This window comes from Melanostigma gelatinosum (genome assembly GCF_949748355.1).
Source record: "Melanostigma gelatinosum genome assembly, chromosome: 7".
Classification (NCBI taxonomy): Eukaryota; Metazoa; Chordata; class Actinopteri; order Perciformes; family Zoarcidae; genus Melanostigma; species Melanostigma gelatinosum.
Genome location: NC_136640.1, coordinates 12,043,446 through 12,057,304, shown reverse-complemented (window position 1 = coordinate 12,057,304; position 13,859 = coordinate 12,043,446). Strand labels below are relative to the sequence as shown.

Here is a 13,859-nt window from a genome sequence, read left to right as displayed (position 1 = left end):
TGCCACCCTGCTGTGACAGACTAACACTTTCTGGTCCTCTCTGCAGGACGAGTGCAGCCGGCCCCAGGAGGAGGAGGACATCATGGACATCCCCCTGGATGACCCCGAGGCCAACCGGGCTGCTGCAAAGATCCAGGCTGGTTTCCGTGGACACATGACCCGTAAGAAGATGAAGCCGGAGGACAAAGCGGAAGCGGAGGAGGTGAGCTCAACAGCAGCAAGGGGGACACAGGTCACTGGGGTAGAACCATGGGATCAGACTAGCTCACATAATGCCGTGAAAGAGGACATTATGGCTACTGACTGTAAGGACGATAACTACAGTAACTACAGTCGGTGACGAAAGGTAAGGGAGAGCATAAGCTGCTCCTTTGACTGTAAACAGACTTAGAGTTAAAACAATTTAAGATCATATATATAAGCTGAATAGGATAGCATAGTATGTTCTGCATGTTGTTGGTTCAGCATTACACCTCTTCAGGTGTCCCATTTTAATGTTAGGAGAAAAATGTTGTGACGATAAGCTTTTCTCAGAGCCAAACGCATCATGCAAGAACATAAAATAATTAACCATCATACACACTGGAGAAGAAACCATTTAAAAGCTATAAATAATCAAACACACCCATTAGAGCCCCTTATGGGTTATCCTACGTGTGATTAATGCGATACATAAGTGTGTGACTCATTTACTTCCCACATAGGGTCTCCAGCAACAGACGATTGAATCTTTCAATTAGTTATCCGGTTATTAATGGATCTGCTTGTGCACATGCTGTTAAATCGCTAGAGAGGAAAGACGCTTGTCAGAGCTCAGTTGACCTGGAAAGTTAGATTCTGTCGATGGTAAACATGTTTTCCTGGTTTGTATTTTATGCAACTGTGAACAAGAACATGGTTTCAGAATTCAGTTTTTAGTCCAAAAATGTTTTCCCCCGAGGGCGTCTACTGTTTCCACACAAGCAAAAGTTGCACTTTGATTCGATTTTATGTTTTATTTGTTCCTCTGAGAAGGAGAAAAGGAGACAAAGTCCTCATAGTATTAAACAGTATAACATTTTACTCAGAACGCCACATATATGTACATCAGATATCCACTCAAATCAGGTCGTTTTTTTTTCTCAAACAGGTTCACTCGATAGTTTCTTTTGAGAAGTAGGCAGAGCTTTAGTTCCCCAGCCCTCAAACGTTCACCTTTTTCTCTAAGACAAAGCAGCATTTTCTGTGGGGATGTGGCTGACACAAGGGATGCTCGTCAGTGATTCTCCCTAACCCAGTTGTTGGCTGCCTTGCATCCTTTGTCGGAGATGTATTTATAGCTCCAGGTGCATTAGGTACAGTATATGCTTCAGGGAGCCAAGCAAAATGAATGGACCTGTCAGACTGCTACCATGCATTCCCTCCCGTTGGGGGAGACCGCCAACAGAATTGGGTTTTTTGAGCTTAGGTCATGTCAGCATTGCAAAATACTTTAAAAGGTCAGTTTCATCTCCTTTGAGAATTAATTTTCCTGAAGTAGCAACTCAATATAAAGTTTTCTTCAAGTGTGTTTTTTACACACCCACAACCTTACAGTTTGTGGCTATGCACTGGAGTCTCTAACCTTGACGATAAGAGTGTACACATAAACTGTTCTCTCCAGGCTACGCACTGTTTAACTGCTCTTTCCAGGCTACGCACTGTTTAACTGCTCTCTCCAGGCTACGCACTGTTTAACTGCGCCTTGCCTGTTTCTGTTTTTAGAGACAGAAGGATCGGGGGCAGTAGAGAGAGACGACACATCCGTGCCAGAGCAGTGACGCCCCTGTTCTGACCTGGATGAAGAGAAAGAGGCGGGCTGGCTTCCAGGCACACCTTTTCACCCCCGAAGTTTTCTTTTTCAACACACATTAGCAGTAGAAACTGAACCGACAGTTTTGAGGGTGTGTTTTGTGAATTTTGTGAACTTTAACACTCCTTCTCTGCTTCTTCAGCAGTCTCATCAGTACGGATGTCTTTGACCCCGAATGTGCAACTCGCTGCATGTACTTGTGAAACTTCTGGTAGTGTGCTAGTTTTTAGATGATGATCTGTGAATGTGAAAATGAATGTCCTCTAAATGCTAAACAGACCTTTTTTTGGATGGATCACTTCGTACCATCTGTGTTTAATTAAACCTTGTATGCATCAGAATTAGACTTTGCGTATTTAGTGGCTTAAATTATCTGTTGTTTTGGATTACAATGTGCTTGTATCTTGACTACCGTTTACCTATTTGACTTGCTAACAAAAATGATTAAAACACCAAAAGAGAAGTTGCTATGTATGTTCTATTTATTCTAAGTTATGTTATTCAGATTGCAGTTGCCTCGATTTTCTTTTTCTAAGGATAAGAAGGTTCTCCTTTCACCTTTTCAAGCATTTCCTATAAATCTGATCTTCCAGAACAGTAAGCATGCAGTAATTACACTTTTTTTCGAGACGCATTTGGTGTAGCTTCACTTTATGAGACATTGCTTCATATGCTCTTTTGTTGTGTTGGTGGCTTTGACTTGTTTGACATATGTTAAATCAGGTGTGTGAAATTCCCATATCAAAGTCTGACGAGTAATCGGCCTTTACAAATAATTGAATAGTACCTTGCTGAACTTTGCTGTGGAGTCACGTCATTACACAAATAAATCCACCTTAAATATGAAATGTCTGTTTTAATTCAGGTTCAGCATTTGTTTGAAATAGTACCTTTTATGTAATATGTCACCTCCATCTCTATTCTTCAACAGTAAAGTTGAGATTTGTGTTCATTACAGCAGCCAAAGCGTCTCACTTTTCATTTGTCACTGCAACATAAGCAGCGCTGCTAATTGGAGAGAGCAGTTTCCATGTAGCAGAAGCAATGTTTTGTCTCATGTTTGGCTCTCTAGCACAAGGAATCTTGTGAATATCTCTGCGCATTTGTCATTCTACAACTGTCAATTAAGAGCCGTGGTGACCGAGCCTTTGAGGCAGTGGCCCAGAGGCTCTGGAATGCTCTGCCTGCAACTCTACGCCTCGCAGATACTGTGAATACTTTTAAAAAACAGCTCAAAACCCACCTTTTTAGGCTGGCGTTTGAGTAAAAACCCATGTCCTAGACCTGCTCCTAAAATATGTTTTACATTTTTATTTTATTTTTCATTATTTTTTATTTTTTTATTTTTCTCTGTGTATGTAATTTATTAACCCTAGGGTCACATTGTGTTTTTTATGCTTTTAAATTTCTGCTCTGTTAAGCACTTTGTGATGTTATGTCTGTGAAAAGCGCTCTGTAAATAAATTTCATTCATTCATTCATTCAATTACACGAGACAAATGAATTGGGTTTTTTTTTACTCACAATAATAGCTATTATACAGAGCCATTTAAATAATTAGATTGTTCATCGTTGCAGAGCTTGGATGCATTCAGATATAAAATGTTTCCATCCTATCAACAAGTGCATTGTTCTAAACAGCTACACCACTGAGTGATGTGTGCAACTGTTCGGTGTTTTTGCAATCTTTCGTTTGGTCTGCCTTTATTGCAATAAGGCTGTTAATTAAATCACAAAAAAACAACACAACGTTTGCTTCATTTGGCCAGGCAGTCTTGCTCACTTGATGAGAAACAGACAAGAGCATCTTCAGTCACCCAGTGCTCCCACTCAGCCCACCTACACACATCTGAGCCACACAGCACTCAGCAGAAACTCAAACTGCACATGCATTCTCACACAGGAAAAGCACAACCCATGCTTTGGTATGCAGATCCCACTCAAGTCACTCATAAGCTCTCTCGTGCACAAACACAGGCGTTGTTGATTGTGTCACAAGCTGTCGACAACTAGCATCAGTCCCTCTCTCGGTGGTTTTGCAAAGCCACTTCCACTGCCACTTTGTGCTTCAAACTGAATTCTGAGAGTGAAGGCGAAGACAGGTATCCAGAAAGAAATACATGAAAATCGTACTTGGTCAAATGAAGCGAGTGTGAGTTTGTAAAGTGCATGGTAGCCTTAAACTTGCCACGGTGAAGCAGATAATAATAATAATAATAGTGCTGTCCCATTTACAGCGTGTTAAGCTGTACATGGACTCTTTCAAGAGTCGATCATGGGAAAGATCTGCTTGGTTGGTTTGTGTTCTTTCTCAGACAGCTTGTCAGAGAGAAAAGATCTTTCTGGTCCCTTGGGTGATAATTAGAGATGAATAAACCAAGGCAAACATCAGGGGGCGCTGCTTTCCAGGGGTTATGCAACTGGCATCGCCATCGTAAGAGACACACTATCATTAATACCAATAGGTTACACAACTTAGCGCTAATGAGAGAGTGTCAATGCCACAGCTGCATCAACTGATGTATTACCACCAATTAGAAGTCACGTTCAGAATATGTGATATTATGGTGCTTCACATTGTAAAGATACATTTGATCAAATCTGTATGTCTGAGTCACACAGGATGACATCAGTCTTGTAGGATTAAACATGATGGTGAATGGTTTCTGTCGTAACACGAGCACCCAAACCTCTGTGCTCGCGCTCTCTGTATTGAGCGGAAAGAGTCCCCCTTGATTTAAAGTGTGTTAGAAGATGAGAGGAAGAGGGAGGTGCTGCTTTTACCGAGGGCAGAGGTGGAGGGGAGAGGTTCGGCTTTGATGGCCCACTACACAGAAGTCTGAGGCTTGGGAGAGTGGTGGTGAACAGCATCTGTTCCCACATTCCTGGAGCTTTCTATCTACCATGCTTCCCCCTCTGCATAAAACCTCCCTTTGTTGTCAAACAAAATACAAAAAAAAAAAGAAGCATACTCCAGACAAAAGACCGCTTTCCTTAAGTGGGAGAGATGATTTATTATGCAATTGAGTCAACAATGCATGTAAGCCTTAATCTCCAAAAAACAGTGGAAAATGACTGATGTGGGATTTTTTTTACATGACATCATGTCTGAAGGCAACACTCCAGTTTACAAGACATTTGAACTAGAAGTTAGATTGGTGGTCCGGAGTTAATTCAAACCATTGTATATTGACTTGTACTGAGACGCTGTTTTTCACTGTCATGAAGCACCTGATGTATTTCATGCCATAACTTCGATGTCAAAACATGGCCGACACCGTTGATGGCAGTTTTTCTGAAAGCATTGCCTCCTTCACTTCACTGGCTGAATGTAGCACTTGTACCACCTAGAGGACAAAGTGGATACAAAAACATATTTTCATTGGTTTCCTTTATTTCTTGTTTTTCATTATTATGTAGCTCTCACCACCAGGTATATATCACCATGGATCCTACACCTGACAGGCACTGTGGCAACTATCAGCAAAATGCTTCAAGGCTGTGTGTGCTTGTGTGTGGGTCAACTGCAGGGTTGGTTGCCCACTGACAAATTGTGAGTTTATTGTGAGGCTCCAGTCCAGACAGGAGTTTGCACAATGTGACAAAAGTGGGCCAAAGAGGGGGGAAGTGAGTTGTTTTTCAAACTCAGACATTTCAGAGCGTTAAGTGGGCTCCTCTTAGAGCTGAAGTACAGTAGTTCTCCCCAGCAGGAATTCTTGCAAATTAGCTGAACTCAATATTGAATTTAACCCCTTAATGGTTGACTTACTATGTCATAAAAAAAACACTTATTTTGTTCCACGAAGCTTTAGAAAAATAAAAGATAAATAACTGCATACAAAAGCAAACACTATTTCTTTTGAGCTCCTTTCTGAAAGGGCAGCGTGGAGTAGAAGAGAGGAGTTTATCTCCACGATGTCTCTGTCTCACACAAACACACACACACACACACACAGTTGGCTGTTGTTGGCTGTGACTGGGGTGCTGTGAGGAGAGTGGGGCTCAGTGGGACCAGGCAGAGGCCAGCGTTGCAGGCAGGCAGGCGTACCCAGGACGTGCCCAGGGTGGATAAACTATGCTCACTAAGTGGGAGAAAGACTCTGCCCAGGACACAAGATGAAGGTGGAGAGGAAGAGCTCCTCTACAGGCGACAGTTTTACTGACATTCCTCCGCTACTGACGCTCGTTGGCCTCCTCCTCCTTCTCTTCACAGGTAAGCTCAAACATTTGTTAGGCTGTCCAGAGATTAGAGGGTAAAATAATCTCCTTGACACTCCGCTGTCTTTCAGATGCTAACAAATCAAATGCATTTAAATCAACTTGTTATATTCTGAAAGAAAACCTAACATGGGCTCAGTAATTATCATTTAAATAAAATTCTTTTAGAATTGTCCTATTTTACAGTCTTTTGGTTACTTTCATTGTGTCAAGATCAAAACTCAAATTCTTGCTTTGTTTGAAGTGAAGTTAATCCAGGTTAAGTTCGTCAACAATTATTTTTTTCTTGTCCTTGTGTTCCACGGATTGGCAACACAATGGATTCGTTCATGGGTGGTGCTCGCTATCGGGCCCCCATCCCGAGCTCAAAGGAGCCTGGAGTGTCCATTGTAGGTGTGTAAGAAGGGGACGTGTAGGTTAAGTGTGATGATATCAAGTTGTGTGCAGCGCTGGTGAATAGGGCATGGGTCGGCTTCTTTTGAGTGTGGGAAGCGTTGGAGGAGTCCGTCTGAGGGGTGAAGCGATGGCAGAAGTTTAGCATGTGGTGATTTAGGTTTAAAAATGTGGTGATTTAATTTAAAGACCGTACCATGTACACAGTTTACCCAACCAGGTGAGTTTTGGTAGAATCACTGGATCCAGTGTCTATCTCCAACTTCACCAGTGACAAAGACTCGCTCTCTTTCTCTCCCTCTCTGGCGCTCTCTCGCTCTTTTCAACGGAGGAAACTAGTTCCAACAATCGTGCCCTTTGTCTTATCGCCTTGACAACCCCTGTCAGGCGGACCAAATGGTTACCACGGCAATGAGGCGATGCCCTGCTAACTGCCTCACTGCGAAGAATAGTGAACAGTGCAGACTCTCTGTCTCCTCCCTCTCCTCTAGGTTGATCTTTCCATCACTGGGGCCTAACAGTGGGATGCCCCTCGCAGGCCCGCAGCCAATGTTTAGACCTCCGTGTGTCCGGCCACAGCTGAGTTATAGGAACCTCCGCTGTGAACATAATAGCTTTGCAGCGTTGGTTTCCAAGACAGGGCTCTTTTATAAAAGATGAAATGTGGCTCACACTGTAATACCTTATCCCTGTACCCCCTATGGGAGGTGGAGGATAATTGGGGAACACAAATCAAAATTAGGGTATTAGTTGTTCACTATGAGGGGTCGTGAGGAATTCCTGGGGGGAGTTTCTGGGAAACAGATCAGTGATTAGTGAAAAGCAACGTGTCTGCACATTCAAGTCTGTAACCAAGAAGAACACATTTCGGCCAAAGGTCTATGATGGCCCTTTGTTACAGCGTCAAGGTATACACAAAGTCTGAATTGTATTAAATGTTTTGTTGCTTACATCCAACAAGTACTTTTTTATGGATGAAATACCTGTGAAACAAGTTTCATTCAAATAGTTTGTAGAGAAAAATGTTCACCTAATGACACCTAATAAACCATTCAAAGCAGTAGCATGGAATGTAAAAATGGTTAAAAAGTGGATTCTACATAGAAAGCGATATTTAATATTAAGTTTTCAGCAGCGGTGGAAAAATTCCTGAAAAAGCAGTGTTTCAGTGGACTGTTACTGTGTCTCTTCTTTTTTTTATTTCAATGCAGGTTGAAAGCAAGTGTTCATTTAAAATTTGATTTAAAAATTGGATGCTTACATTGGACCTCGGTGTGCAGAGTTTTCCACACTGTATGTTTTAGATCCTCTTGCATCTTTGCATTGTGTCGTGAGTGTGATGATTTTGTCAAAAAATGAGCAGTGAAGTAAATCAGCAATTAACAACAAAATAACATTTACTTGTAACATCATGTATGCGTCAGCATGTAAGATGTATTTTGATGCTTTAAGTGGTTTGACTATTTAAAACAGTTAAAACAACACACTGGCAGGGAGTTCAAAGTTCATAACAAAAAAATTTTTGGCTTGTACAAAATGTTTTGCAGATGAAGTCGATACTGGAAATGAACAAGTGACTGCAGAAAATAAATAGATGGAGTAAAAAGTACAGACTTTAATACATTCTGTAATACAGCAGTGGTGGAAGCTATTAAGTCAAAAAATTAGAAGTTAAGTTCCTTAATGTTGTACTTACACTGCGTAAATGTGCTTTGTTATTGTACAGGGTCATTGTATCCATGCTTCTTTGCTGCTCGGATTCATTTATGGCTGCTCTTGTAGTAATAGTAGTAATTAGTGTTGCAGTAATGAATGTGTCCTCTGCTGTAACTCCAGTGATTTGTCTGATCTTTGCTCGCTGGTGCTCTGTGTCCCCAAACAACCCCTTATTTCTTCTCATTTCAAGACCTCACTGCCGTCTCTTTGCCTTTTTGTCCAGGTGAGGTGTCAGGGGTGAACGTGACCAGCCAAACCCAGGTGGTGAGGGGCACGGTGGGCAGAGAGGCCCTCTTGTCAGTCAGCTACTCCAGCAGCAGCTTGGACAAGCCTGTGATTAAGTGGCAGCTAAAGAGAGACAAAGAGAAACCTATCACTGTTGTGCAGTCCATCGGAACAGACATCATAGGGAACCTGAGGCCAGAGTACCGCAACCGTATCCTGGTGTGTGAGAATGGATCACTGCTGCTTCACAACCTGCAGCTGTCCGACGAAGGGGCGTACGAAGTCGAGATCTCCATCACAGATGACACCTTCACTGGAGAGCGCTACATTGAGCTCACTGTGGATGGTATGCAGAATGACCTTCCTTTTATTAAAGAGCCGCGTTCACACATAGCTCAATAAAGGAGAGGAGTGGTGAGCTTATGAATATCAATGCAATATCAACGTTATCTTGCCCTAGAGAGTGTAACTGCAATACAGGAGTTTAGTTATTCCGATCACGATACAGAGTGATTCACAGTGTTAGTGGTGTTCTTTTTAGGATTCATCGTATCATGATGTCGTATAGCTCGAGGTCAACCACTCTCTCATGTCTTTGAATATTCAATCCCAAGCCCTGCTGTGTCTTTGTCCTGTCACCCTCTCCTCAGTCCCCGTGTCCAAACCTTACATCCAGATGATGGCCTCGTCTGTCCTGGAGTACAGCGAGCACTTTAACCTCCACTGTTCCCACGACAACGGCACAAAGCCCATCTACGGTTGGCTAAAGGGAGGCCAGGTGCTGACCAATGACACACGTCTGCAGCTTTCACTTGACCAAAAGGTGCTGACCATCTCGCGCGTTGTGATCTCAGACGATGACATTTACGCCTGCACAGTGGAGAACCTCATCAGCAGCATGAAGAGCATGCCTGTCAAGCTCACTGTCTACAGTAGGTGGCATGTTACACCTGTAGGATCTCAAGTTTTACAAGTTTACATCAGAGATGAAGAGATGACGGTAAAGTGACATCGGATGGGTTTTCTAGCAGAGGTGGAAAACAGAATTCCAATCCTTTACTTTGGGAAAGATAACAAGTACAAGTTCTGCTTTCAAAATTGTACTGAAGTAAAAGTACAGACTTATGATCAGCAAAATAATTTAAAGTGTCAAATTAGATGCAGAGTGACTTTGTCAGTGTTATTATTATGATATTGTATTATTGTTACTTATGCAACAATGTGTAAGCAGCCTTTTAATGTTGAGATGGATTTTATTTCAATATTTTAACACAAAGTTGAATCTATAAGAACGAATCATTTTTAATGACGTGATAATATGTTTGTGATATAAAATGATTGTATGAAAAATCTGCAAACTATAGTAACTAAAGCAGTCAGATAAACGCAGTGGAGTGAAATGTGCAATATTTCCCTCTGAAATCTGGTGAAGGGGAAATATAAATACTCATGTTAAGTACAAGCATAAAAAAGCACAGCACTTAAGTACTGTGTACTTATATTTCTCGCTCTAATAAATACCAACCTACATGAAAACACTGTATGTATTTGGCTCATTGTTCAACGACCATCAATCTTTCAGTTGCTGACAGGAGCAATTACCATCTCATGCTGACCCGTACACATGCATGCCTGTCTCGCTAACAATGTTGTTTACAACAAGTGCAAATCCAGGCTGAGTGCAGCAGAGTTGGCCCAGAGCGGTTGTTACTGGCTGCCAGCATAGGGCCACATGTCAGGCTGAGAGAGAGGGAGAGGCCGTCTAATCCAATGAATGGACAGTTATTAACGAAAGGGGAGCAGAAGAAGAGGGCAGGTGGGGAGAACGCTTTGCCTCAGTGGACCTCAGTAATCCTGACTTCATTATTGTTGTACTATGTGTTGCATGAAGAGACAACGACAAGCCCTCACACTCTTTTCTATTCCCTCTGCGTGCATAGCAGCACTGCTTAAACTCTCAAAGCGACTGCCCTAATGTGCTACTTCACTGCCCCTTATTCATGCCAGCACACTCAAACGACTTGGCAAGCAATGTAACAAAAAAAAAAGAAGAAGTTCTGCATGTTGCATATCCTGGCTATATTTCATTCTCAGCTTATCTGAAAGAAAACAGAATGTTCCAAATTAAAAATTGTGTTTTCATGAAGACATAACTTCATCTGATCCTGCAAACTTTACTTCTCCACTGTCAAAGAGAAAATAGCAATAGACTGACCGAGGTTTTGCATACAACACATTTGTAAAGCAGATAAAGCTTTGAAGTTATATGTGAAGTGCAGGTGGTAGTGGTTCAGGTGAAAGCAAAACTGCATTGTCCTGCTTTTGTTGACAGAAACCTCTCCATCTTTCTTTTCTTTGTGTCCTTGTCTACTTCTGTATATCACTCTGGTTTAGGACGGAGCTCACTATACATCATCCTGTCCACCGGGGGCATATTCCTCCTAATCACCCTGGTGACAGTGTGCGCTTGTTGGAAACCATCCAAGTGAGAGCTACTTTTTCTTCTTGGCCCTCTTTCCCCTCTACTCTCTCTCCCCCTCTCTTTCTTCCCCTCTCTCTTTCTCTCTCTCTCTCTCTCCCTCTCTCATTGGCTTTGATATTGAACTTGAGGGTGTGCCTAGAATCTCAAGTACAGCTCAACAGTTTTATTACATTCTAAACATTTTGTGAAAAAGTAATAAACACAGCGACCTGTAGCTTGTAACTGCCATTTAGCAGCAAGGATTGTATGTGTTTGTATTCCTGCTGCAGAAAGAAGCATCGACCTGTCCCCCAAAGAGCGCCCATCTATTTGGAGCAGAGTGAAAATGGCCATGACGGTGAGCAAGAAATACATTTAATCATCTCCTTTAAATGTGTAAAAACACCTTTCGATTTGTTATAATATGGTAACTCACCTTTACAACTAGACACAATGATTTTACACAGTAGGAAGTTAGCTTGTTGTCAGAATGTCAATACTAAAATACACATACAATGTTTTGCAGTTGATGTTGTTCCCAAACCAACTACGCTTGGTCGAAGGAGTCCCATGCCTCTTTATGTTCTCAACGAAGATGTAAGTCACTCTTTTATTTTAAAAAAGAAAGCCATACAGAATCTGTTATGTCATTGACAGCCTTACAATGAAACAAGAGTCTACAGCCATGCTAGCGGCTCTGTAAGGCTCACGCACAGTGGTGCTTTGAGCTAAATGCCAGAAATGTCAACCTGCTGGCTGCTGGTGGTGCTCGAGGTAAAGTCAGGATATTACCAAAGTCATTGTGATTCATTTTCCTTGGGACATGAATGTCTGTCTACAAAGTTGCATGGCAATTGATCAATTCGTTGATATTTCAGGATTTTTATGGACCTGTTGAATCGACAGACAGACCAACATTGCCACCCGTCAGTTGATTTACAAATGATGGCTTCATTAAAATGATAATCACAGCTGATGGGCATTGTAACTCTTCTTCATCTTCTTTCAGGAGACTCTGGAGCATTTGGAAGACTGCACGAGCAATGCGGCCGTCCAATCAGAAATGAGTATCCCTGCTATGTATGCTCCAGTCCTTCCTAGTCCTTCCTCCTCCAACAGAACTGAGCGGCCCGTCTGGTCTGCCCCACGCAGATACCCCCACAGCCCCTCTCCACTGGCACAGCCTCTCCCACAACCCCTTCCGGGTCCTCCGCTACGCCCTGTCCGCTCACCTGCTCACTCCCCTGGTTCATCCCCACGAAGTTTCAGCCCGATAAGAAAAGTCCGTCCTCCAGTAGGCATCCCAAGCAGCCACCTGCCTGTCGAGGCCGAGTGCCCAGACACTTGTGATCAGACTCACTGTCTATCACAGCAGTGACAGCTGCTTTGGTGTATGTTTTCACACTGTGATGTGTAAAGTATGTGTGTAGTTTGTTGATCCTCTGTCGCACCGTGCCACCAGGATAATGGATTTGATGCAGTATAGGATAAGAGATGAGTTCACTTTCAGCTAACTCTTTGACTTCATATGCCATTAGTGATCATCTATTTCTCTATGGCTATGCACAATATTTCTCTAGTCTTTTGATAATATCCCCTCACAAGAAAAAAAAGTATATTCTGTCCACGGGCATATTAGTATATCATGTATAGAATGCTCTGACAGTAAAAAGAAATACAGCTCTGGTATATATTTAGTTTCTTGATGAATATGAATTTTCCTGTGAACTTTTGATAAGTACCTGTACATATGTAAGTTAATAGTTTTGAGTAGGGTGTGGTTGTTGTTTTTTGAACAATTAAACTGCAAAGTGTATTATTATTAAAGATTAGGTCATTGTATAACCTACGGCAATAAAAACAGTTTAAATAGTTTGTAGTTTGTTATGAATTCTGTAAAACTCTCCACCACAACTCTGCTAAAAGACACGCATTTTAGGCTGTTATTGATGGATTTTCTACAGTATTATTTCATTATGTTTTATCAGTGTCCCAGTAATATTGAAGTGCTTTACCTTCCTTTGTCTTTGTGAGGGAGCTGAATATATTCTGCAATTCTTGAGTATACACGTCATTCCTTTCTAGTCCATTAGGTGTCGCCAACACATTGCTTTCAATGCACACGTGTCAGGGGGAGAATTATTGGTAAATATATTTTACTTCACCACTTTTAGTCGACAAAACGTTGCAGTTGACATATGGCATTTTGGAGTATATTGTGCAAAGTTTAGTTTCATGCTTTTGATGTGTTACCACTGTTTTGTCCTTTTGCTTTACTTGAAGACATCATCCATGAGCAACTGGGTGACTATGAGAAAGCACCTCTTAATCTTCCAATACTCAATACTTAACATGACAAGGTCAATGAGGATCAAGCTGTGCTTGAACCCACAGTTCTACCTAAATCATAAACAAACAAAAAATGAGCATGATTAACTTCAAGGGGAGGCTTTAAGTGAATCATGTTTAGTCAGTTCATATTAACAGTGAATATCAATCAGGTAACGCAATCATGCAGCCTGCAATTGATTCCTATAAATAGACTCTTCTTGATTATGGACTCCTTGAAATAAACAAATGGCTTTACAGTATATGGCAATTGTATCCATACACAAGATTGATTAATGATTTAATATGGGGTTTATTTTTTATCCTCAGTATAGTTCATGTTTTTGTTTTTTTTCCATTCCACAAAAACACACAGGGAGCATGAAATATAAAGACCAAAAAGGTTAAAATATGTACTGAACGGTTATAAAAGGGTGTACAAACATGCAAAAACAAACAGACACACACACACACACACACCATGGCCTGGTCCATCACTATTATCAGGATAATGTGTTCCTTTCAGAGGTCCATCTGGACATCTTTTGTCATGAAGATCTGCATGATTTTATGAATTACTTTTATCCTGAAATGTATCCTCCGCTATACCGAATGTGTGATGAGTCTTGTGATTACATAAGCAAATCAGATCCGCCTGTTTTGATCCGGGCTTTGCCGTCTTTGTTC

General features: G+C 41.6%; 1 protein-coding gene across 1 annotated transcript; it reads left to right on the top strand.

Moving 5' to 3' along the window:
• Positions 1-5,889: 5,889 nt before the first annotated feature.
• Positions 5,890-12,595, top strand: hepacama (hepatic and glial cell adhesion molecule a). Its single transcript, XM_079271368.1, has 7 exons — positions 5,890-6,044; positions 8,382-8,729; positions 9,034-9,315; positions 10,778-10,868; positions 11,135-11,202; positions 11,371-11,441; positions 11,854-12,595. The coding sequence occupies exons 1-7, from the start codon at positions 5,948-5,950 to the stop codon at positions 12,220-12,222; spliced, it is 1,326 nt and encodes a 441-aa protein (XP_079127494.1). The 5' UTR covers positions 5,890-5,947; the 3' UTR covers positions 12,223-12,595.
• The last annotated feature ends 1,264 nt before the right edge of the window (positions 12,596-13,859 follow it).